The sequence below is a fragment of the Rhineura floridana genome, chromosome 3 (genome assembly GCF_030035675.1).
Source record: "Rhineura floridana isolate rRhiFlo1 chromosome 3, rRhiFlo1.hap2, whole genome shotgun sequence".
Classification (NCBI taxonomy): domain Eukaryota; kingdom Metazoa; phylum Chordata; class Lepidosauria; order Squamata; family Rhineuridae; genus Rhineura; species Rhineura floridana.
In genome coordinates, this window is record NC_084482.1 from 61,213,753 (window position 1) to 61,238,216 (window position 24,464).

General features: G+C 43.5%; 1 protein-coding gene across 8 annotated transcripts in view; it reads left to right on the plus strand.

The window, feature by feature from the left end:
• ITGB4 (integrin subunit beta 4) overlaps positions 1-24,464 on the plus strand; it is a 99,726-nt gene that overhangs the window by 44,038 nt on the left and 31,224 nt on the right. For 6 of the 8 annotated variants that reach the window (XM_061616190.1, XM_061616187.1, XM_061616189.1 and 3 more), the window contains 15 exons: positions 3,870-3,973; positions 5,088-5,186; positions 5,824-5,956; positions 11,155-11,277; positions 12,253-12,359; positions 13,909-13,942; positions 15,294-15,479; positions 16,534-16,637; positions 16,867-16,925; positions 17,549-17,572; positions 18,512-18,660; positions 19,093-19,272; positions 20,413-20,561; positions 21,400-21,604; positions 23,315-23,469. In XM_061616190.1, the coding sequence (XP_061472174.1) occupies positions 3,870-3,973; positions 5,088-5,186; positions 5,824-5,956; positions 11,155-11,277; positions 12,253-12,359; positions 13,909-13,942; positions 15,294-15,479; positions 16,534-16,637; positions 16,867-16,925; positions 17,549-17,572; positions 18,512-18,660; positions 19,093-19,272; positions 20,413-20,561; positions 21,400-21,604; positions 23,315-23,469 (1,811 nt within the window). The remainder of the gene's footprint in view (positions 1-3,869; positions 3,974-5,087; positions 5,187-5,823; positions 5,957-11,154; positions 11,278-12,252; positions 12,360-13,908; positions 13,943-15,293; positions 15,480-16,533; positions 16,638-16,866; positions 16,926-17,548; positions 17,573-18,511; positions 18,661-19,092; positions 19,273-20,412; positions 20,562-21,399; positions 21,605-23,314; positions 23,470-24,464) is intronic. The other 2 variants (XM_061616188.1, XM_061616193.1) reach the window with 1 other exon arrangement.

Genomic DNA, 24,464 nt, shown 5'->3' on the forward strand with positions numbered 1-24,464 from the left:
GAAGAAATATTTATATAAGCATGACTATCAAATATATTTATTATTTACACAAACTGTAAAGGTATTTATAGTGCAATCTTAGGTTTATTTATTCAGAAGCAAGTCCCAGTGTATTCAGTGGGGCTTACTCAAACAGGGACAGAAATGCAACCTCAAGTGATAAGGAACTTCATTCACACAACCCAAAATTCCGAATCATGCCACTTTACGCTGTTTTGCAACTGTTTATACTTGTTTTTATGGTTATTGGATTTTAAATGGCTTTATTTCTTGTTGTGAGCTGCCTTGGTTTCCAACCCTACCTCACAGGGGTGTTGGGAAGACTCCATACGCACACACTGCAGATGTACAAATATATACAGCCCATATAATAGTTTATTGTCAAACCAGTTGGTCATTGCAGAAAAATCAGTATTAGTTTTTAAAAAATCAGTATTACTTTCCTACAGAATAAAAACTGTAATACCTAAGTAAGCCCTGCCTACTTGCTTTAAAATAGGACTGGAGAAGGGGGCAAAAAGAGTTAGAACACAAACACAATTCTTTTTTACATTCACTCCAAAGTCCCATTGATTTTGAGCACATTCATAACCGTGTCTACTCAAAAGTAAGTCCTATTGAATCCAATGGGATTTACTCTGGGCATATGGGATTAGCATTGCTTTTACAAAAAGCAAGCATTGGGAAGGTTTTCAAAACACTGCCCAAGATCTGACTCCTGCACACAAGAGAAAAAAAACTGAAATGTATATACTTACCCAATTTATGAGATTTTCAGATAAACAGGGGATGAAACCACCATTTTGTTTTCTAGACACTGCCTAAAGTCAATGAAACTGAAACACAATCCCTGATTGGCTGCAATCCTGAATGGGCGGGGTTAAAGCTAGGAAGTGCTGTAGTACTGTTTAAAGAAAGATTTAACAGTCTGGGGGGCTGATGTTTTTATGCATATCTCCAGAACCGGACCACCTAGAAACTTAATTTTTTTTTAATTAAAGCTGAGAATCCGGGCCACCTAAGGGGCTAGCCGGGTGCCGGGTGGCATGCATAGAATCCGGGTAAAACCCGGCTAACCGGGCAATATGGGAACCCTACACATTTTCCTCGGATTCTTTCATTTTCAATCCTTGGGCCTATGCAGCTAATACCAAAACATTGTTTTTAATGATTGATCATGAATCTGTAATTTTTCCTTTGCCATCCTAAAGAACATTGTGCATACAAGTGAAGGGAAAATAGATTTCTGTGAAATTTCTATAGAGATTAGCAAAGTGACACAGCGGGCAAAATCTTGAGTTTAAATGGATTCTCTGCATTAGCTGGATCTGGCTGCAGCCAAGGTCAGATTAATATTAACCTGAGCATTAGCAGCTTCCTAATGATTATATCTGATTGCCCAATCCTGTGTATGTTGTTCTGAAGTTAAGTCCATTCTGAGTTTACTGGGATGTGCTCCCAAGTACTTGTGCACAGGATTGCAGCATACTGTGAATAGAAGCATACTGCAGATGCTACGGAGCCCACTGCCAATCAGTAAAAATAAGAATGATTGTGTTACTTTTTATCAGCATTTTAAATGAATATTTTAGACTATCTTATAAACCACTTAGAGGCCTTTTTAATTTTATTTATTAGTTTTTCTTTTAACACAAAACCAAAAATTGATAAGCAGGAAGAAAAATAATACAGAACAGTAAAGATCCCAAGCTATACTGCATACGTAAAAAAACATCAGGAGCAGAGCTTGGAAATAACTAGTTACAAGTAACTAATTACTTGTAATTCATTACTTTTTTGAGTAACGAGTGGGTAATTCCTTTACATTTTGATTGTAATAGAACTAGGAGTAATTTTACTACTTTTGTGGAGTAATTGTAACATTTCCAGAATTACTTTTAGGCATTATTTGGGGGGGAGGGGAGCAGGGGAAGTCTTCTGCTCCTCTGATTTGTGGATGAAAATAATGTGCCTCAAACTGGGCTTCTGTGCAGTGTAGCTCTTTCCTCATGCTCTGTGGATGGGCAGGAGGCGACAAGGGAGGAGGCAGAGAGTGAGACGGGGTGGAGTGGAGAAAACAATTATTTTTAAAAAGTATAGTGGTGGTGAAGAATGGAGTGGAAGGAAAAAGGATCCGGAGGTCAAGAACATGGATAAAGGAGGAGAAGGAGGCAGCAGCAGAATGGACATAAAGAACTGTGGAGGTGAAAGATGACGTGTGTGTGTGTGTGTGAGTGTGTGTGTGTGTGAATACTGTGTTTGCACTTGGCACACAAAGTAGCCTTCACCACCCTCTCTGGCTACTGTGCTGTATTTGCAGTATTTTAACTTTTTTGCATCTCAGGGGAAAATGTTTGCTTGGGTGAGTGTCCCTTAGTTGGTGGCAGGGCAGGATCTGGGAGGTGGTTAAGTGAGAGAGATTATGCTGGCTGGCTGAGTGGGGGGGGGGTTGCACTTGGTTTGACGTGCAAAGATCTGAATAGTGGCCTCAGCCTCCCTCCCCACCACCCTTACCAGCGGAGAGACCACCACTGCTATCTTATGAATAAAAATAATTATTCTACTACCTCGGTATGTGTGTGTTTATTTTTAATGTTGTTTTAGGCTATGTAGATGTGCAGCAGCCAAGGCCAGCACCTTGTAGGCGTGTTTTTTTTAAGTAACTGAAATGTAATTGTACTGATTACTTTGAAGGAAATGTAAAGTAATCAGTTACTTTCAGAGCAATTGTAATTGTAACGGTAATTACTACTTTTTTGATCCATGTAACTGTAATTTACTACTTTTTTAAAGTAATCTTCCAAGCTCTGGTCAGGAGTATAAACATCAAGAAGAGATGTACAAAAGCTTACATGGTTTACATGGCTTTTGTTTTAGTAAGCAGTATATACATTTTCTTACATAAATAAATATACCTTTATCCCACTTAAAAGTATAAGTTTTTTCCGCATTATGCTCTAGCTCCAACAGTGTGAGATGATCTTATATTTATTGTACGATAAGTAGCCTTGACACAACATGCAATTTAATCGGTAAATGCAAACACAGACTGCTATGCTCTGGAATTTAAAAACAATTATACAAGGGTTGGGAGTATTTGTTTAATTTATGCCTAAAACAGGAAACCCACTCTCTGAAATGCTTAACTAGGTTTACCCAGTTTTTTGCTGTGTCAAGAAATGGGGCTCACATAAATGCACATAGAATCCTGGGGATTCCACTCACCAGGCTGGAGAGAGCAGACAAAAATTGCACAGTTCTTTACAAACAGAGAAGAAGAGAAAGAGGTAGAAGAGGAGCCCTTGTATGCACCAAACTTAATCTTAGATTGGTCTGTGGATTTTAAAAGCAAAATGCAAGAAAATTTTGAAGATTGTTTACCCACTTTAAATTTGGCACTAGAGCTGGCCCATGCTGAAACCATAGCAACCAAGAAGAAATTACAGTCACCTGAAAAGGATAAACAGCTGAATGAATTTATGCTAAGGCAAGTTGCTGAGTTGGCTCACAATGTAGGAAAAGTAAATGAGGAGCAGTCCCCCAGTCAGAACGAGATAACTAATGAGATCAATTTGCCATTTGAAGGATGGCTCTTTCTGTTAATGAAGGACATAGAACACATTACATTTTTCTTACCTGAGTGCAATTAACTTCTATATTTATTGAAATACATTGTGCTATTTTCATCTTAGTCATAATTTTGTATATCACAAAATATATAAGATATAAAAAGACTCAAGCAAATCTACAAAACACTTCTGACATAATCTATGGGCATTGTAGCCCTTTCTCTAAGACATGAATCTGAGGCCATGTAAGCGCAGGCTGTATTCTATGAAACCCTATTCTTGGTTCCTCCCTCTCTGCAGACCGGGGTCGCTGCTACATGGGCCAGTGTGCATGTGACAGTGGTTGGGAAGGCCCTGGCTGTGAATGTCCCACAAGCAACGAAACTTGTGTCACTAGTAATGGGGTAAGTTATTCCCATCGGCAATGGGGTAAGTTATTCATTGCAGATAACAAAAAGAATATGAAACCTTCATGTGCTGCATGGGTATAAATAAAACAATAAATAAATAAAAGGCTGAAGATGAGAGGGGGGGACATCTGATTTAAATAGGAGGATGGGCGACTTCAAAGTTGAGGTAGCAGGGCACATGCTTTGCAACTGGATTTTCCCAAATCCAAGCCCTCACATCTCCAGTTAAAGGCTTTCAGGAAAGACCTATCTGAGATCTTGGCCAAGCTGTTGCTAGTCACAGTAGACAATGCTGGGATAGATAAGCCAGTGGACTAATGAATGGATTTAAAGCATCTTCATAAGCTCAGAGAGAGAGAATGGATGAGGTAGCATTTGTCATTTCTTGCTCAACACTATGCTAGATAGAAGAGGCAGGGGAAATGTTTAGCTACAACTATCCAAACATGGGTGGAAGCAAGACTGCTTCGCTGCTTGACTTGGATAACTTGAAGTAGTCACCAAACACCCAGTGTTTGTGGTTTGGCGTTCTCACTAAATGTCCAGATAATTACATCCACCATGCAAAAGTGCATGCATCTGCACTGTGCAATTGCCTCCTTCCTTCCACCATGCATGTTCTGATTTGCCACTGTTGCTGCTTCCTACTCTACCTTGTTCTCTGAGAACTGTGGAGCTCTGCTAATACAGGAGAAGTAGGGTAAGGGTATGAAGTATATGAGTTTCTGGATTCCTTTGTCAGTTATTGCAAGCCGTTATTAATCTGGAGATAGTATCCAGAATGCACAACCTATGTTTGTTTTATTCATATGAAGAATCCTAGAGGATTTTAGTTAAAACTCTGACCTACTGTGTTGAGTGATTTAGGTCACCATGCAGCTATTATGAATTGTCTCCTTAAGTCCACCTATCCAAGATATCGACCCTATTACCGTTCACATATTCTATTATCATTATCTATTAACAGATGTAAGGAAAGAGGCCCTGATTATCTCTGGGCCATGGAAAGAAATCCATAACTGAATTTGGAGAAGGATTTCTCATTTTCAGATAGAAGATAATGTATAACTTGAGAAGGAAAATTCAGGTCTTGCCCTGTCTCTTGCAGATGATTTGTAACGGGCGTGGGAAATGTGAATGTGGCAGATGCATCTGTGATAACCCTATCCTCTACATTGGACCCACCTGTGAAGTCAGTTACAGCTTGGTAAGCTATTAGGCCAAGTCAGTGACTACTTATGATTTAGTATTTAGGGATCAATGTTATAAATCTCATTACTGGGACTTTGGGCCACTTCTTATGCTATATTCTACAGAGTATTATTTGTGCTTTTAAGCCTAACCTTGTTACAATGACATTGGCTCTTCATTATGCCTCTGCTGCACACTTGATAAGATAGCATTTGCATACAGATGGAGATGACTACAAATGCAGCCACACATGCACATTCTCCCTTGCTTCAACTTTCCCCTCTCAGTATTAACTTTTCCTGCGGCCAGGAATGCAGTGCCCTTTCTCTTGAAGCCTCACTTACAAGCAGCGAGGTGGGCACAATCTATCTACACTGGGGATGTCCTTGACAATTTATTAGCCACAGTAACAGCTTCGTTCGCAAGACCGTTCTCTATAACTCATTCAGCACAGTGATTAATCAAGCCCTGTGTGTCTTGTGTATCCCACATGATAATCTGTCTCTTCTCTCCTTCACATCTGTTCTCTGATGAGGCAAATGTATGTATTGTTCTCAAATGCACATTCAAAAGTGAAGTGTTCTCCATCTGCTCATCTTTCAGTCTGTCTCTTCAATACTTTTGTAGACTGATGTCCTCTCTCTGGTGAACAGGGCTTTCAGCGTGTGTGTGGAGAAGATATCCGAAGCTGTGTTCAGTGCCAGGCTTGGGGGACTGGAGAGAAGAAGGGACAGAAATGTTCAGGCTGCCCTTTCAGGATCAAACTGGTGGATGAACTGAAACAAGGTACCATGGTTTTCTTGATGTTCAAATGGAGGCCAAACAGTCCACATAGTGCATGGGTGGCTGACTTGTGGCCATCCAGATGTTTCTGGACTACAGCTCCCATAATCCCTGACCATTGGCCATGCTGGTTGGGGCTGATGGGAGTTGGAATCCAAGAACATCTGGAGGGCTACAAGTTACCCATCACTGGCACAGAGAGAGGTCCTCTTATACCATGCATTGGTGAAACCAAATTTTTGTTGAATGTACAAAATAGATAATGTTGGAGATGTTCACAAAAGACATTTACCTATTTTTGGTTACCTGTCTTGAGCAAATTACTGTCCCTATTTTGGGCTTTTGGGAATGTCTTATTAAAATTTTGTTAAATTGCTAGAGTTGGCATACTTCAGGGTACAGCTCCCCCATACCAAAATCTCTAGACATAAAATTTCCTCTCTGTGTATGCATACATCTTGTCTTACAAGTGCACATGTATATAGATGCATGTGCATGAACACTAAAGCACCAGGAAATGCACAGCCTGCTACTACACACATTGCAAATATATTTTGAACCGTGAAAACATATTATCAGACAATTATGTTTTACTAACATATCAGTTTCTTAACCAAAAGAACAGACACCATTCTGTCTTTTAAATCAATAGAGGATGTGCTATTGTAGAGTAAATTAATATTGTTTAAAACAGATTAAAACCTATAGCACTACAGCTGGGAGTAAGTGCTGGGAAGTGGTCTTTCGTATGAAATTAACAAGGGTGTTTTCCTGTGTTTTAATCTGTAAAATGTTGGAGAGTATGAAATGTTATGCTCTTCACGTGACAATTTCACGATACCTTAATTGTGTGTAATGGCTGTCACAGATCAGCTGTCCTTTGAAAATAGCTTCCTTATCATGTGAACACACTACTTATTTGTGGAGGGACAATGAAAAGTGATTACCAGCTTATGTCTTGCAAAAGCAATTGTGGACCTTTTCATAGTAAACTGTGTAAACTGACCGTGGAATGAGCACAGGACCATGCAACACCACACAATATTTGGCTTCCTTCTCCTGCATCTTACATTCACATCTAAACATGGTGAGCATGCTTGCATCACTGTCTATGTACCATACACATCATTTTTGCCCCAGCTATTTTCAAAGGGTAAATGCATATGCAGTCGCCCAGTGTGATGTACATGTGTTTCACCATATTAAGATGTTAACATCAAACAAGGTATGTGTCCGAGTAGTGTTACAAGGGTACAGCCTTCAGTTTACACAGTTTGCTGATAACGTGACTAGGCAGACCTTAACTGCAGAGAGTAAGGCCGTCTTGTTGGAGACAGAATGCTTTGCACCACATCCTTAAATATGTTGCTGTCTTCTAGGCTGTGGGACCTCAGCCTGCCATTTATTTATTTATTTTTTATTTTATTATATCCCACCCTTCCTCCAAGCAGGAGCCCAGGGCTGCAAACAAAAACGCTAAAAATACTTTAAAACATCATAAAAACAGACCTTAAAATACATTAAAACAAAACAACCTTAAAAACATTTTTTTAAAAAAGCTTTAAAGACATCTTTAAAAAACGGTTAAAAAACATATCGTTTACAAAAAAGGAGGTTTAAGGAAAACAATATTAAAAAGCAGTTCCAACACAGACGCAGATTGGGATAAGGTCTCAACTTAAAAGGCTTGTTGAAAGAGGAAAGTCTTCAATAGGTGCCGAAAAGATAACAGAGATGACACCCGCCTAATATTTAAGGGGAGGGAATTCCATAGGGTAGGTGCCGCCACACTAAAGGTCCACTTCCTATGTTGTGCAGAATGGACCCCCTGATAAGATGGTATCTGCAGGAGGCCCTCACCTGTAGAGCGCAGTGATCGACTGGGTATATAAGGGGTAAGACGGTCTTTCAGGTATCCTGCTCACAAGCTGTATAGGGCTTTGTACACCAAAACTAGAACCTTGAACTTGGCCTGATAGCTAATGGGCAGCCAGTGCAATTCTTTCAGCAGCGGGGTGACATGTTGGCGATACCCTGCCCCAGTGAGCAGTCTCACTGCCACATTTTGCACCAGCTGTAACTTCCGGACCAACCTCAAGGGCAGCCCCACATAGAGGGCATTTCAGTAGTCCAGCCTGGAGGTTACCAGTGCATGGACAACAGTGGTCAGGCTATCCGGGTCCAGAAACGGTTGCAGCTGCCTTACCAGCCAAAGCTGGTAAAAGGCACTCCTAGCCACGGAGGTCACCTGGGCCTCTTGCGACAAACATGGATCTAGGAGCACCCCCAGACTATGAACCTGCTCTTTCAAATGGAGTACGACCCCTTCCAATGCTTGAGTGCAAATGGAGACGAACTCCCGACGGCTGTAACCATGCACTTGTGAAGGTCTCTAACAAGCTCTATGTGAAGGCGGTGAGGGCAGCAAAGAAGCAGTACTTTGCTGCCTCCATTCAGTCATCTTCTAACCGCCCAGCAGAACTTTATAAAGTTGTTCGGGGACTTTTACACTCTGGTCCTCAGAACGCAATAATACCATCAACAGCCTGCTGTAATGAGTTTGCGAGACACTTCCAAGATAAGATCACGAACATCCGTTGGGACCTTGACTCCAACATTGTAGCAGTTGAACCTAATGAGGTGTCCGGAGCACAGTCCTGTCCTGTTTTATTGGATGAATTTCAGTTGGTACAGCTCGAGGATGTGGACAAGGTGCTTGGACAGGTGCGGGCGACCACTTCTGCTCTGGATCCTTGCCCCTCGTGGCTAATAAAAGCTAGCAGGAATGGAACAGCCGGCTGGGCCAAGGAGGTGATTAATGCCTCTTTACGAGAGGGAGTGGTACCACCCTGCCTGAAGCAGGCGGTGGTGAGACCGCTCCTAAAAAAACCCTCCTTGGACCCTGATAACCTTGACAACTATAGACCGGTAGCAAATGTTCCATTCCTGGGCAAGGTCTTAGAGCGTGTGGTTGCTCGCCAGCTCCAGGCTCTCTTGGATGAAACTGATTATCTGGATCCATTTCAATCGGGCTTTCGGCCGGGGTTTGGTACAGAAACAGCCTTGGTCGCCCTGTATGATGACCTCTGTCGGGAGAAAGACAGAGAGAGTGTAACTCTGTTGGTTCTCCTTGATCTCTCAGCGGCTTTTGATACCATCGACCATGGTATCCTTCTGGGGCGACTTGCGGACTTAGGAGTTGGAGGCACTGCTTGGCAGTGGCTGTGCTCCTACCTCGAGAATCATCTCCAGAAGGTGGTGATTGGGGAGCATTACTCGAGTCCCTGGGTACTCCAATATGGGGTCCCGCAGGGTTCAGTTCTGTCCCCCATGCTCTTTAATATCTATATGAAGCCACTGGGTGAGGTCATTAGGAGATTTGGAGTGCGTTTCCAGCAATATGCTGATGATACGCAACTCTACTTCTCCTTTTCATCTTCTTCAGGTGAGGCTGTTAATGTACTAAACCGCTGCCTGGCCGCGATAATGAACTGGATGAGAGCTAATAAACTGAGACTCAATCCTGACAAGACTGAGATGCTGTTGGTGGGGGGGCTCTCTGCCCAGATGGTTGATGTCCGACCTACCCTAGATGGGGTTACACTCCCCCTAAAGGAGCAAGTCCGTAGTTTGGGGGTCTTATTAGATCCGCTCCTGTCACTGGAGGCTCAGGTAGCCTCGGTGGCACGGAATGCATTCTACCAGCTTCGGCTGGTAGCCCAACTACGACCCTATCTGGACAGGGAGAACCTCGCCACAGTTATCCATGCTCTGGTATCCTCTAGATTGGACTACTGTAATGCATACATTGGGTTACCTTTGAAGACGGTTCGGAAACTTCAGCTGGTGCAGAATGCTGCAGCCAGAGTTCTTGCTTGGACTAAAAAATCTGACCATATAACACCTGTCCTGGCCCAACTGCACTGGCTACCAATATGTTTCCGGGTCAGATTCAAAGTGTTGGTTCTTACCTATAAAGCCCTTAACGGCATCGGACCGCAATACCTGGTGGAACGCCTCTCCCGCTATGTACCTACCCGTTCGCTATGCTCGACATCGAAGGCCCTTCTCCAGGTTCCAACTCATAGGGAGGCCCGGAGAGCAATAACTAGATCTAGGGCCTTCTCAGTGGTGGCCCCCGAATTATGGAACGCCCTCCCTGATGAGATACGCCTGGCGCCTTCTTTGTTATCTTTTCGGCACCAGGTAAAGACCTACCTCTTTGCCCAGGCATTTTAATCTTAATTTTAATTTTAATTGTAATCTTATTTTAATCTTTGCCTTCACCTTGCTTTTAAAATGTTTTTATAGTTGTATTGTACCCTCATTCACCTGTATTTTAATGTGGTTTTATTCTGTTGTACACCACCCTGAGAGCTTGTCGCTAAAGGGCGGTCTAAAAGTACAATGAATAAATAAATAAAAATAAATGCAGGCAGCTGACCAATTATCCGAACTCGGGAACCACCAACCCACAGTGCTTCCGTCTTGCTAGGATTCAGACTCAGTTTGTTCACCCTCATCCAGCCCATCACCGAGTCCAGGTGTGGCCAAGGGCTTGCACGGCCTCTCCAGATTTAGATGTTATGGAGAATAGAGCTGGGTATCGTCAGCATACTGCTGACACCTCACTCCAAATCTCCTGATGACTGGCCCCAAGGGCTTCTTATAGATGTTAAACAGCATGGGGGACAAGATGGTACCCTGCAGCACCCCACAGCACAACTGCCAGGGGGCCGAAAGCCAATCGCCCAGTGCTGATCTCTGAAGACAACCCTGGAGATAGGATTGGAACCACTGTAAAACAGTTCCTCCAATACCCATCTCACCAAGTCGGCCCAGAAGGATACCATGGTCAATGGTATCAAAAGCCACTGCAAGATCAAGTAAGAATAACAGGGTCGCACTCCCCCTGTCCTTCTCCAGATAAAGGTCATCCATCAGGGCGACCAAGGCCGATTCAGTCCCATAAGCAGGCCTGAACCCAGACTGGAATGGGTCAAGATAATCTGTTTCATCCAAGAGCATATCTCACTGCTCCACAGCCTGGTGCAAGAGATGAATGAAGCCTGTCCTGGCGTGGCTCCCAAGTACTTCAGAACAATGTCTTTTCATTGCTTCTGTGTTGGTGATCAGGCTTTGATTCCAGAAACCCTGAGGAAGGTTTGGTAAAATTCTATCCATTTTCTTTGTCTCTGCAGAGGAAGATATAAATACGATTTGTTCCTTCCAAGATGAGGAAGATGACTGCATGTACCGCTACACCATGGAAGAGGATCCTAACCCACAGGAAAATGGCACTGTTCTTGTGCAAAGGAAGAAAGGTAAGCGGTGTTTTTTTAGGGAAAGGGAGAACTGCAAGATTGAGGCTAGGCAGAGGTTCTTAGCAGGTGCAGTAACCAGCTCTTCTCTCTCTCTTTCCTCAATCATAGTCTGAAATCCACAGAGGCATATCTTAATCATGAAAGCTTAACTAACTCCATTATTAAGATTTCTAGATGCAGTCAAGTCTGTGAACTGGATTTCTGATCATAATGGGGGCTCTGTTGTGCTAGCATGAGCTGTTCAGGTTCTACCTCTTAGAAAGCTACTTTGGAGCAAGTCAGATCTTTGGACCATCAAGCTCAGTATCATGTCTTCCCTGGCTGGCAATTGGGTCTCCAGGGTCTCACACAGCAGTCTTTCCCAGCCCTACGCGAAAATGCCAGCGACTGAACCTGGGAACTGCTGCATGCAAAGTAGATGCTCGACCACAGAGCTTACAGCCCTTCCCATCACTCTTGCGCCTCACCTACAGAGACAGCCCTATCATGAAGTAGAATGAGGTGGCCACCCAAGGCAGCAGATGCTGGAGGACACAACACACACGGCTTGCCCTCCACCCCCTAAGCTAGCTTCCTGCCCTCAGGTGCAGCAGAGGACATTGTCTCCTCTCCACCATTGAAGTAAGATTCATCTGCCAGTATAGTCACCTTCTGTATGTGTAACTGGGGGTGGGGTGGGGGATAATCTTGTCCTTTGTACAGAACATTTCTTGGACCAGGTCTGCCACAGGGAAGGGCCATACCTCAGCGGTAGAGCATATGCGTTGTGTGCAGACGGTCCTTGGTTCAATCCCCAGCGTTTCCAGGTAGGGCTGGGGGAGAGCTGCTGCAAGCCAGTGTAGACAGTGTTGACCTAGATGGATCAATGGTTTGACTTAGTATAAAGCAACTTCCTATGCTCTCTGTCTGTCTTCCCTGCTTTGCCCAAATTCTGTTAGCCCTTGGGTAACCATGAAGATTTTGCTGTTGTTATAGAGTGCCCACCAGGAAGCTTCCTTTGGCTTATCCCTTTACTCATTTTACTGATGCTACTCCTGGGATTGCTGCTGCTGCTGTGCTGGAAGTTCTGTGCTTGTTGCAAGGTAAGAGCCATGGTTCTACCCTGCAGTAACAGAGGTAAACACTAGAGGGAGTAATTGGTGCCATGGGTGGGATCTAGCCAAGACTGGATAGGAAGAGAAAACTCACATAATGTTCTGTCCCAGGCAGAGGTTCTAGCCAAGTGGGGGCACGTGCTAGGACCTGAAAGACCGTCTTACCCCATATATACCCAGTCGATCACTGCACTCTGCAGGTGAGGGCCTCCTGCAGATACCATCTTATCAGGAGGTCCGTTCTGCACAACATAGGAAACGGACCTTTAGTGTGGCGGCACCTACCCTGTGGAATTCCCTCCCCTTAAATATTAGGCAGGCGCCATCTCTGTTATCTTTTCAGCACCTACTGAAGATCTTCCTCTATCAACAAGACTTTTAAGTAGACTATCAACAAGACTATCCCAGTTTGCGTCTGTGTTGGAATTGCTTTTTAAGATGTTAAAGACATTTTGTTTTAATATGTTTTACAGTCTCCTGTTTTTAAGATGTTTTAAGGTGCTTTTAGTGTTTTTTGTTTGCTGCCCTGGGATCCTTCTGGGAGGAAAGGCGGGAAATAAATAAATAAATAAATAAATAACAAATAAATAAATAGGAAGGACAGAGTCCAGGGACACCAGTACACATACTGCTAGTTTCAGTTAAGGATGTAGGAAGCAAAGACATGTCAAGCAAAAGTCAAGTTCCAGCAAGGCAAGATCAGACAAAGCAGAGGGTAAGTTCAGATAATAAAGGTCAAACAAAGCAGAGGGTAAGGTCCCAAAGCAAACTAAGTTGGTAGGTAGGTAAGTAGCACCCTGGATAGCTCCAAGTGGCACCTAAGCTGAAAATCAGACAAGGCAGGCTGGAATGTTGCTCCAGCAATCAGCAGTGCCCAGGCTGAGCTTTACATAGGACTGCAGCTTTCTCTGAGCAATTAGCCCTAGCCCCTGATGAGTGGACCTTCTAGGCTTGGCCCAGTCTGTTTTAGAAGCCGTTGACTCAAGCAATGCAGTGGATGCTGGATTCCTCGGAGTCTGAGGAAGGCAATGCTGCCTCTTCAGACTGGAGAAGTGCTGACATGACAAATTCTTCTAGTGCTGGGACTCCTGAGAAGGCAATATCATCAAAGGCTGATTCTGAGAGCAAATCCATTCTGAGAAGTCCTCTGGATCCATGATCTTTTCCCCGGAGGGTCAGAACTCTGGAGAGTCACATGGAACCCTGCCACATTAATGGGATAAATATTGTTCTGGCCCCATCCAGACGCTGATTCAGGGAAGGGTGTGTAATGGCATCTGTCCCCCAGTGTAGTCTCAGATACCAACCTGCAGGAAGTGGCCTTAGGGTCACATGGCCTTCCTTCCATCTTGGAAGTCATTTAGTGATGGCAGCCAGTGTGTGCATGGCCCTTTCCCTCCCCTTGGTCCATTGCATCACCCACCTGAACTGTCCCAGCGGAAGATGTTTACCCTCCCACCTGTAGGTTTGATTGTGCATCTTCATGTCAAAAGGAATTTCCTATATAAATATTATTGTTTTTCTTTTTGCCACTTAGGGTTGCCTGGCTCTGCTGCCCTGTTGTGCACGAGGTACCAACTCTTGAAGTTCTATGTGGTCTTTGGGATGGGTGATAGTAGCATTGACATGACCTGCTTAGTATCAGGATTGTGAGAAAAAGGGTATCAACTAGCACAAGGCCTAGATGCGGAAAGGTTGGCACCTTTGGATGTAAGGAACTGCCTTACACTGAGTCAGGCCAGTAGTTTATCTACCCCTGAACCCTTCTAGGCGATAGCTGTCCATAGTCTGAAGGATTTTTTTTAAGCGAGGCCCTTTGTTTTTGGAGAGATCAAGTATTGCTGTCCGGGGCCTCATACCATCAAAGCACTTATATTGTGTTGAATTATGTAGTCCTTGAATAGTAAAGGGTCAGACCTGAGGCAGAAGCCTGTTTTGTAAACCAGAATGGAGCCAGGACTGTTAGTGGAGCCCTGATGATAGTGTCCTGGGACATAGCAGAGAATTAGAGCAACCATTGGAAGTCTCTTTCACATAAGAATCTACATTGGCATATAGTAGCTGCTTATGTGCAACCTTATTAGCCTTTCGAGCATGTATTTGTTTGGGTTTGTACCACGCTAATCTCTTAGGAATTTAGATTGTAGGTTCTTTTTACCCTTTCAGACATGTTGCATGATGGGGGTAGTTTCATGGATACAGTGATGGATGGATGTGCTCTCCATCCATTCCCTTGTTACCAAGCACCCAGACTTAACTGCCTCTTCCCACATTTCTGTCAGTAAAATATCCCCACGTATACACACTATGGGGAACCATGGTCAGTCATGAATGCTCTGTGCCATGTATAACAAGCATGTTTTAAAAAATGTCTCAGAACAACAAATGTTAAGTTTCTGCCATGTATAATATATGTACATGCTAAAAATATAACATGTGAATCAGACAAAAGACATGACAAAATGGACAGTTGTTAAATCAGCATTCTGCAGGCTTAGAAGCCCACCGGTCACAAGAGGTCAGGAGAAGATTAGCGACAGTATACAATAATGCAGCCTGTTGCCAGCAATCTGAGTTCCATTTATCCAAATAGAAATGTCTCGCATCTGAGAAACATACTGGGAAACACTGCTAGGCCATAAACAAGCTGTTTTCCTTTTGGAAACAAGGCCATCTTATTCCACTACTATTCATTTAAAGCACAATATTTCCTGCAAAGAATTCTGGGAACTGTAGTTTACCACGCTCAGAGCTACAATTGCCCGCACCCCTTAACAAAATGTTTCCCAGGATTCTTTGGGGGAAAATAATGCGCTTTCAGTGTATGATGTGTATGCAGCCAAAGTCTAAGGAATGGGAAAGATTTAAAGTTTGAGCCAGGCCCTTGGAGTATATGTTCTAACTTCACTCACTTTTTTGAAGGCCGCACTGTTGGTTTCAAGGAGGACCACTATCTGCTCAGGCAGGGTCTCATGACCTCGGACCACCTGGACACTCCTATGATGCGCAGTGGCAACTTGAAAGGCAGAGATACAGTCCACTGGAAGATCAACAACAACGTCCACAAGCAAGGCTTCTCTTCTTCAGCTCTCAATCCCAAGGACTTGAGTGAGTGCCAGTTGTACAAGACGGAGAGGGTGCTAAACGGAGCCTAGTCTGTATCCAAAGATGGTGGGAAAAATATAGCCCCCTTTGCCCTCTCAAAAACTGATACTAGAGCTGATTCAAATGTGTGCATAGTACCTTCCTCTCACATGAATGTATGCAGGAAACTGCCCACTTTAGGACACACCCCCATGTCATAATTTCTTTCCAACCTGGTAAGTTGCCTGTGTGACTTGAATGTTTCTTCCCAACAGCTTGAAACCTTTCCCCTGATGTCTGTGTTTTCCTCACAGAAGGGGATTTTGACTTTGGGGTTTGTTCAAGCAAGGGATTCCCCCTGCATTCTTTTTCAGATGATATATTCATGGAAGATAACGGTATCATTGAGCAACTGTGGTCATAATTATCTGCTAGAGATCTCTAGGTCCCTCACAACAACTACAGTTGCCTGAGGGGGAGGAAACGGAATTATTATTAAATCAGTTTTAGCTTGCATTGCAGATATGTCCTTAGTCAGATGCTAGCCTTTGATTTCAAAATTGAGCAAAAAAATATTGTCTCTAGTGTTTCTGCCTCCCCATTGTAGCGATGGGGTTCCTAGCTGCCTAGTTCAGATCCTCTTGTATTCCAATAGTCCGTTGTTCAATCCCGATCCATCTTTTTTTTTTGTTCCCACTTGATTTTGCACTTGTCGATTTAATCCGCTGCTGTGTGTTTTTTTTTAGTGGTGAAAAAAAAATATGTAATTTTTAACATAATTACTTATGTAAATCCATGGAAGTTAATGGATAATAGCGATTGTAATTATGAAGATAATGATGTAAAATCAGGGTGGGTGAGGAAAAAAAGCCATGCTGTTTACAGCTGCGGCCCGCTGCAAGAAATCACTGCTGGCTGAAAAGACAGCGGACTGTCAGATTTAGTCAAAATATGGTACTAAGTCTGATTTAGCAGATATTCTTCCCCATTCCTACCCCTTTGTTTCATCTCACATCTCCGTGTGCAAGTTATTTCCTGGTCGCGTTTGTTGATAATTGATTTGTTTCCTTGTTTCCAGTTCCATATGGAGTGTCTCTCAGACTGGCCCGGCTCTTCACCCAGAACCTTGCAAAACCAGATAGCCGGGAGCGTGAGCAACTGCAAAAGGAGGTGGAGGAGAATGTAAGCAGCAGGGAGTCATGTTGATTTGCTCTTAAGGGCTAAGGGGGAACATACTGAAGCCAATGCAAGCTTCCTGTTCCTGGATTTGAGTTAAGTCTGCAAGTGAAGGGCAAAATGTGGGGTGAACTCAAGCCCTTAATATGAACACTGGACTGATCACCAGCTTAATGCATGTTGGCGTACTTCCTTTGGGCAATCTGAATTAATGACACTCTTTTGCTCTTCACAGCTCAATGAGGTTTACCAGACTATCCCAGGTACCCACAAATTTCAGCAGACAAAATTCAGGTGAGTTATTTGGGAAGGGGAACCGGAATGCAGAGAAGTAGGGAAAGCTCTCCAGTGGGTGTTTTTGTTTAAAATATGAGAATGGGTAATGGGCTGATAAGTCTAGGGAGCATCTTCCACATGGCAAAGAAAATCAGTAGCAAGGAAGACAATAGCAAACATGAGGTAGTGGGGTTAGAACTCTCATATCACCAGCTTTCCCTAGCCAAGAGTCTGCAGCAAGAAACATGGAAAACATACTTGACAGCCAAAGCCCAGTGTTTCTTCACACAGCACATAGTTAAACTATGGAATTCACTCCGATGGCCATCAACTTGGATGGATTTAAAAGAGGATTAGATAAATGCATGGAGGATAAGGCTATCAATGGCTACTAGCCATTATGGCTATGCTCTGTCTCCGTAGGAGGAGGCAGTAGGCTTTCAAATACCAGTAGCTGGAGACCACAAGAGGGGAGAGTACTCTTGCGCTCCCATCCTGCTTGTGGGCTTCCCACAAGCATCTGGTTGGCCACTGTGAGAACAGGATGCAGAACTATACGGGCAATTGGCCTGATCCAGCAGGCTCTTCTTATGTTCTCCTTGGGTCATAATTAAAATTATGCATTTCATCTTTCTCTTCAGGTTACAGCCAAATGCTGGGAAGAGGTAAATAATTCATTTCTGGCTTTCCACCCAGCTGTGAACATTTGGGTACTTTCCACCGTTGTGCTCCTTCTATGGGAGTTTTCACCCACCACTCGGGAACTGTGATGTCTTCTTTAAACTGTATCACTGGCCTGTTTGCTCTTTGCACTGTCAAATGTGTTCCAGAGTAGGGATGTAAGGAGGCAGCAATTTCCTTCCCATCCTGGGTTTGTTATAATCAACACTGTTTCCATTCCGCTACAGTTCAGCTTCCACTAAACCTAGGTTATTTGTCCTGACCTCTGGCTAACATGCAAACTGCAGGAATTTTCGCTCCCATTAATGTTTCTAACAGAAGTCTCTATCAGAATCACCTTGTTTGCTGCATAACTTCTCACTGCTGATGGGAGGGGAAGACTACTGATGTTAGCCCTTCCTAAGCAGAACTAAAAGCTGCATCCAACCCATTCCTGTTGTGCGGGCAGAAATTGCTGCTCAAAGATTCCTTCCAATATTTTTGGAGTTTTTTAAAAATTTGATTTGATTTAATATTTGTATGCTGCTTTCCCAACAACAAGGCTGAGCTCAAAGCAGCTCACAACAAGATACTTCTCTCTGTGGTGAACGCTGTAATATTGGAAGGGGAGACATGTGACTGCAAATATACACCTGAGAACTGTGATTAGCCAATAGCTTTTGCAGACCTGTATTACCCTTTCAGTGTTACTGTGATACTTGTTCTATGGATATGCTGCAAACTCTTCTGTTTTGAGTGGCGTGAAACAGTCCTGAGTCAGCTCCCTTGCTGCAAAAGTAGGGTGCACACTGGCGCTAGTGTACAGACCGCTGAAAATCAGCTGAACCTCACTATGTGTTTGCATAGGTGAGCAGTGGCTTTATCTTGTCAACAGCCTAGCTGAAGAAAGCCTAATTTTCCTTCCCCCATTCCCCCTTCTCCAGACAGGACCACACAATCGTGGACACGGTGTTCCCTGCTCCCCGCTCTGTCAAGAATGAGATTGTGAGAGTAACAGAGAAGCATGTCTCTCAAGAGGCTTTCAATGATCTGAAAGTGTCACCTGGTTATTACACTATAATCTCAGATCAAGGTTGGTGGGGATGATGATGAATGCTACATTTTGGCTTTGTTTTCACTGAGGTTGTAAACCTGTGTCTGGATGGTACCAAGTCGGACAGCAGGCAGGGGCTCCAAAGATGGAATGCTCGTCTGTGCAAGACATTCCCTGCACATAGAAAACTATAATCTCAGGGAAAAGGATTCTTCTCTAACTTTGTCACTGACATCTTTTGTATACACATACACACACACATACACACATATATATGTGCAGAGATTTATTTATTTTTATTGACGAACAGTCAATGATGTGAGATTTCACCTGCAGTGAACTGATATACTGTAGCTTGGACAGGTTTACTACCTCATTGACGACTAGGCCACTAAAAGAAAGCCAAGATATAATTTTTTAAGGAACAATCTGCCTTCTAAATTTGCCTTCTTGCTTCCGTCCCAAACCCAGATGCCCATGGCATGGTAGAGTTTCAGGAGGGAGTGGACGTGGTGGATGTCCGGGTTCCTCTCTTCATCAGGGAAGACGATGATGATGAAAAGCAGCTGCAGGTGGAGGCCACTGATGTCCCTGTGGGAACTGCAGAGATTGGACGCCGGCTTGTCAACATCACCATTATTAAAGAGCAAGGTAAACGTTTGAGCATGATGCCACGCAAAGGAGTGTGTGATTGGCCTACACTCCCTTCCTTCTCCCGCCAGCCTATCAGGTTATGACACATTCAACCCAGATAGCTTTCCTAGTGAAGGTCTCTGCTCAGATGGGTAGTTTGAAAACTCTTTGGAACCCAAGAAGGTTCCTATAAAGCAAGGAAAAGCTAACTTGTGGCCCTCCAGATGTTGGACTGCAACTCCCACCATCCCTAACCATTGGCCATGCAGACTAGGACTGATGAGAGCTGCTGTTCAACAAAGTCTGAGGGTGGGGGGACACAGGTTTCTCATCCCTGCTTTCAAGCTGTGCATCGAGAGACTTTGTGACGCCGATGAACATAGTAAGTTTTCATGGATCAGAATTTTAGATCCATCTCATTCATGTATGTCAAGAATGGGGTGAGTCCCTCTAGAGCAGCCTTTCCCAACAGGGAACCTGGGCTGAGGCTGATGGGAGTTGTGGTCCAACAACATCTGGAGGCACACCCATTGGGAAAGGCTGCTCTAGAGAGTAACGTGCTCTACTAGAACCTGATTGTCCCAGGGGGAATGACCTTATATGGAGACATTCTGACACTGAGCTATCTGGTGCAGAATCTGTGGGATCTAGATTTGTACCAATGTGGTAAGCATCCTGGAAGACTATGCATTTGTATCTGAATGTAACCTTATTTAAAAGAAAAAGGAGTCACATAGAAGCTGCCATACCTATTCCTTTAATGAACTATATGAGATGAAGTGTGGAACTAAGTGAGGTGAAGCAACACTGCCTTTGAGCTTCCTTTACCCCCAGCCCAGATCTATGGCATCTCAGCTCTCATGCTTCTTTGAAGGAGGAGTGGAGTGTGAGGGTGATTTGTTGGCACAGCAAAAACAACTTCAGAAGTTCTGTTAGTTTCCTTACCGTCTGCTAATCTTGATTGTACTAGTGTGGGATGAATTCTGGCACTGACTACTTTTCAGAGTATCCTTGGGTGATTAATTGTTGTCTTGAAACTAGCTAGCAATGAAATATTAGGAAACAAATTAGGGTAATATTGAAGTGCGGGTTTTGTTCTCTGAATGGTGGCAGTAAGTACATACTATATCATCATCATCACCCTTTATATCTCTTTAGCCAACAGCATCATTAGCTTCCAGCAGCCAGTTTATTCATATAGCCGCTTTGACCAATTGGCTAAAATCCCTGTTCTTCGTGAGATACTGGACAATGGGAAGTCTCAGATAACATACAGGACACGGGATCTCACCGCCCAGGAAGGCAAAGTAAGCACTGTGAAGCTGACTAAAAGGAACCCTGATAGCCATGGTTATAAGAAGGCCTTTGATTGTTGTGCAGTCACAATATGATCCCATGCACTAAAGAAGAATATTATTTGGGGAGGCCAAATGCTACATCCAGCAGAACTAAGGTGGTGCTGATAGTGAGCTGTTGCATGGAATCCTGAAACATTTTGTGAAAGAGTAAATTCCAGCATTTCAAGGCATACAGTGGGGAAGGCAATGCCTTTTTTCTCTCTTTGTAACAGAGGAGACCTTTGTGGTCCTGCTGACAATGAGAATTAGGCCTCAAGGCAACTTGACAAAGTTCCATGTATTCCTGGACAAATTTTTCTGTTAAAGGTACAGGAGCCCCATCCTCTCAGTCACCTGGCTATTGTTGATTTTATGTTGTTCATTACCATGATATTTTGGTAGTACAGATATTTTTCCTCAAATAAACAAACAAAATATTTAAGCTAGTGTTGTATGGGTAAAAACAGAAGTAGTAGTAGTTGTGGTGCTGCTTCCAGCCCATTGTCAACCCACAGGGCATATTCTTATGGGCACGTAATGCAGATTAGGCACTCTTGCCACCCTTTTAGCCATCCAGTTGCTTTTGTCATCCTGGCATGGTGTCAGAGTGGATTTCTCTCACCCTCCAAAACATTCTTATTAGTGAAATTCAGATTCCTACAATAAGAAAGTATTAAAGAAAGCCATCAGGCTCTCATGGTTGACACGTGCAGCTGTTCTTCTCACTGGAGTATAGCTGGAAGGATGTAGACAACATCTGCGTTGCATCAGTACGCTGTTCAGCACGCTCTTTCTCTTCCTTCCCAAGGATTACGTTTTTGCAGAAGGTGACTTGGTCTTCCTGCCTGGAGAGAAACGGAAAGAGGTTCAAGTGAAATTGCTAGAGTTGACCGAGATAGATGCCCTTCTTCACAATCAGCAGCTGAAACAGTTTGTGGTGGATCTCATCAACCCCAGGTTCGGTGCAAAAGTTGGCAAATACCCTCAAACCATTGTGACGATTGCTGATCCAGGTGAGCTTCATCGGTTTCTGCTGGCGAGCACCATCTTGATTTCTGTGCAAAAGCCTGTTTGTCATACTGCGCTGTATGGCAGTTTGAACCTGTGAGACAAACGTGATTACCAAGACTTCGGCCCACTTCAGACCAAGAAAGCTTATGCACTGGGGGGGGCACCAGTTCACGCAATCTAGATTCTCATAGCTGAGCTGCCAGCGTAGTCCAGTGAACAGAGAGAACTGGAGTCCTGGGTTCAAGTCCCACCACTGCCATTTTTGCTGTCCACTTCGGTTGGATATGCTGTATCCTATGTGGCCAATGGTACATTTTGACTGTTCTAGCGGTGCATGTATGTACAACAAGGCAAGAGTCCAGTAACCAGATACGTTGCTAATATTCTAATGATTTGCTGACTACTACTCCACTACTCTTCTTATGAATACCTTCAGGAGATATTTGTGGGAAAGGAGCTTGGTAGCTCTGTTCCTTGCCTTCCTGTTTCTGCTCTGATTCCTAGTGCAATCAGTATTGGGGGATCAGTCGAGCAATGTCTAATGGGATGCTATAAGGGCTGTAAACAGAATTTTCAGACAAGGACACAGGCAAATTTGTAAACCTTCATTTACGTGCGGAAGTCAATCTCTGGCACATCTGAAAATGCTGTAGTCATACAAATACATGTTAATATTCTTGTCTGCATGTAAAAAAGTAAAATTGATTTGGATTCATGATGGACTTTTTATGTTGTAAAAGATTAAATAGTCATATACTGAAGTTAGCCTGAAAAGCTAGTTTTTTAAATGGTATAATCTCCATTAGATGCTAAGGTGATTTCAGAAATGTAACCTGATATATTTATTATTATTTTAGTAAAAATAATCTTACTGCTTTTTAAAAAACATGATCTCAGAACCAATTAACCTATAAGTTCAAACATGTCAACTGCAAATACTGCAACATTCACAATTAAAATATATATATTTTAAAAAGACATAGTTACAATTTCCAGAGGGGTGACCATATTAGTCTGTTGCAGCAGCAACAATAAAGAGTCTTATGGCACCTTAAAGATTAAAAAATTATTGTGGCATGGACTATAGTCCACTTCATCAGATGCATCTTTCTGAATATGTCATAGTGCTTCTATGAAGAGCAAACAGTCATGAAGTGCTAAATATGACACACACAAGAGAGAGAGGGAAAAATAATGTGTTTATTCTAGAGATAGACAAGTGGAACTCCAGTTGCACAACTGTGATTTCCGGGCTTCTTCCCACCCACCACCCGCTCCACTGAAGCCCCTTGTGCACCTGAAAAGGTTGAGGGATCTTCTGAAATGGCATGTGATGTGGCACAAAGCACTACAGAAGGATGGGGGAATCAGGACATTTTATCAGGACTGCCTTACACAAGCAGAAGTGCCTTTCTGCTCATGCAAGACATCTCTTGCAATTAGCCTGGTGTAGTTACCTGCATTAGTCAAGAGACTGTTATGTTTAACTCCAGCTAGCTATTTTTTAATCTAATGTTCTGCTCAAATATAAGCACTTATTAGATGGGTGAGCTGGAGGCAGCCATGGTGATGAGATTGAAGACTCACATCTATGGTACTTAAACTCACAAGCTTGGGGAATGTAATCAATTGTCTCTACCATTCAGGCCGTATGTGTGCCTCTCTTTGGGAGTGGTTACTGATTAATGAAGCCATTTTATCCCCCCCTCCAGAAGCTGTGGATGGTGTACCACCAGCAGTAGGTCTTGGTCAGCTTCCACAGTCTTCCAGACTTGGAGCACCCCTGAATCCAAATGCACAAGCACTCAGTTCTAGGAAGATCCGATTCAACTGGTTACCACCTCCTGGCAAACCTGCAGGGTACAAGGTATGGATCTGTCAAGCAGTAGAGACTGACAAACCTAATCATTATGGATGGTGGGTGGTAGGGATGGGATCCATTGGCTGGTGCCAGTTTGAGAGCATTACCTTGACCTAACAGGCCAGTATTGATTCGAGTTTGTTCTTTGTCCACTAGCAGCTACTTTTACCAATCTGTTTTTTCCTTCCAAAAAATGTTGATATTGGTATCGATATTTTGAAAGGAACAGATATTTTGAAAGGATATATTGATAAATGAAAGAAAACATCAATAAAATTATTCTTAGTATTGATATTAATAAGGCAAATTTCTTTCTTTTTTTAAGGGAAATAGCCACAGAAAATTGCTACATAAAAATCTGATCTGCAACTGTAGAAAATAAGCAAATCAGTGGAAAATTCAATAGCAGATCGGAATTGGGTGGAATTCTAGCACATCCCTAGAGGACAGTACCATCTTGCTTGACTTATACACTGAGCTCAGGACTTAGAGTGGCTCCGCCTGGAAGTCAGTGTAGTCTTCCTCCCCTATGTCGTGCCACTGCAGCACTGATTGCTGCTGCTCTCTCCACTCGTGCTAGATATGTGCTCAAGTGTTCATTCTACGGCAAGGGATTGGGGAATCTTGTTCAGTCCAAGGGCCACATTTCCTCATGGGCAAGAGCATAGGAACACAGGAAGCTGCCTTCTACTGAGACACCATTGGTCCATCTAGCTCAGTATTGTCTACATGGACTGGCAGCAGCTGTCCAGGGTTTCAGGCAGGGGTCCCTCCCAGCCCCACCTGGAGATGCCATTGGGGATTGGACCTGGGACCTTCTGCCTTCTGCCAGAAGCAGATGCTCTACCACTGAGCTACGGCAACTTTCCGGGGGCTGCATGCCAGTGGTGGGTGGGGTAGAACAATGGATGTGAGTCTTCCCTTTGTACAGTAGCAACGTTCCAGCCACACAAAAACCAGAGGTTTCTACCCACCACCACCCACCACATCTCTCCATCCAG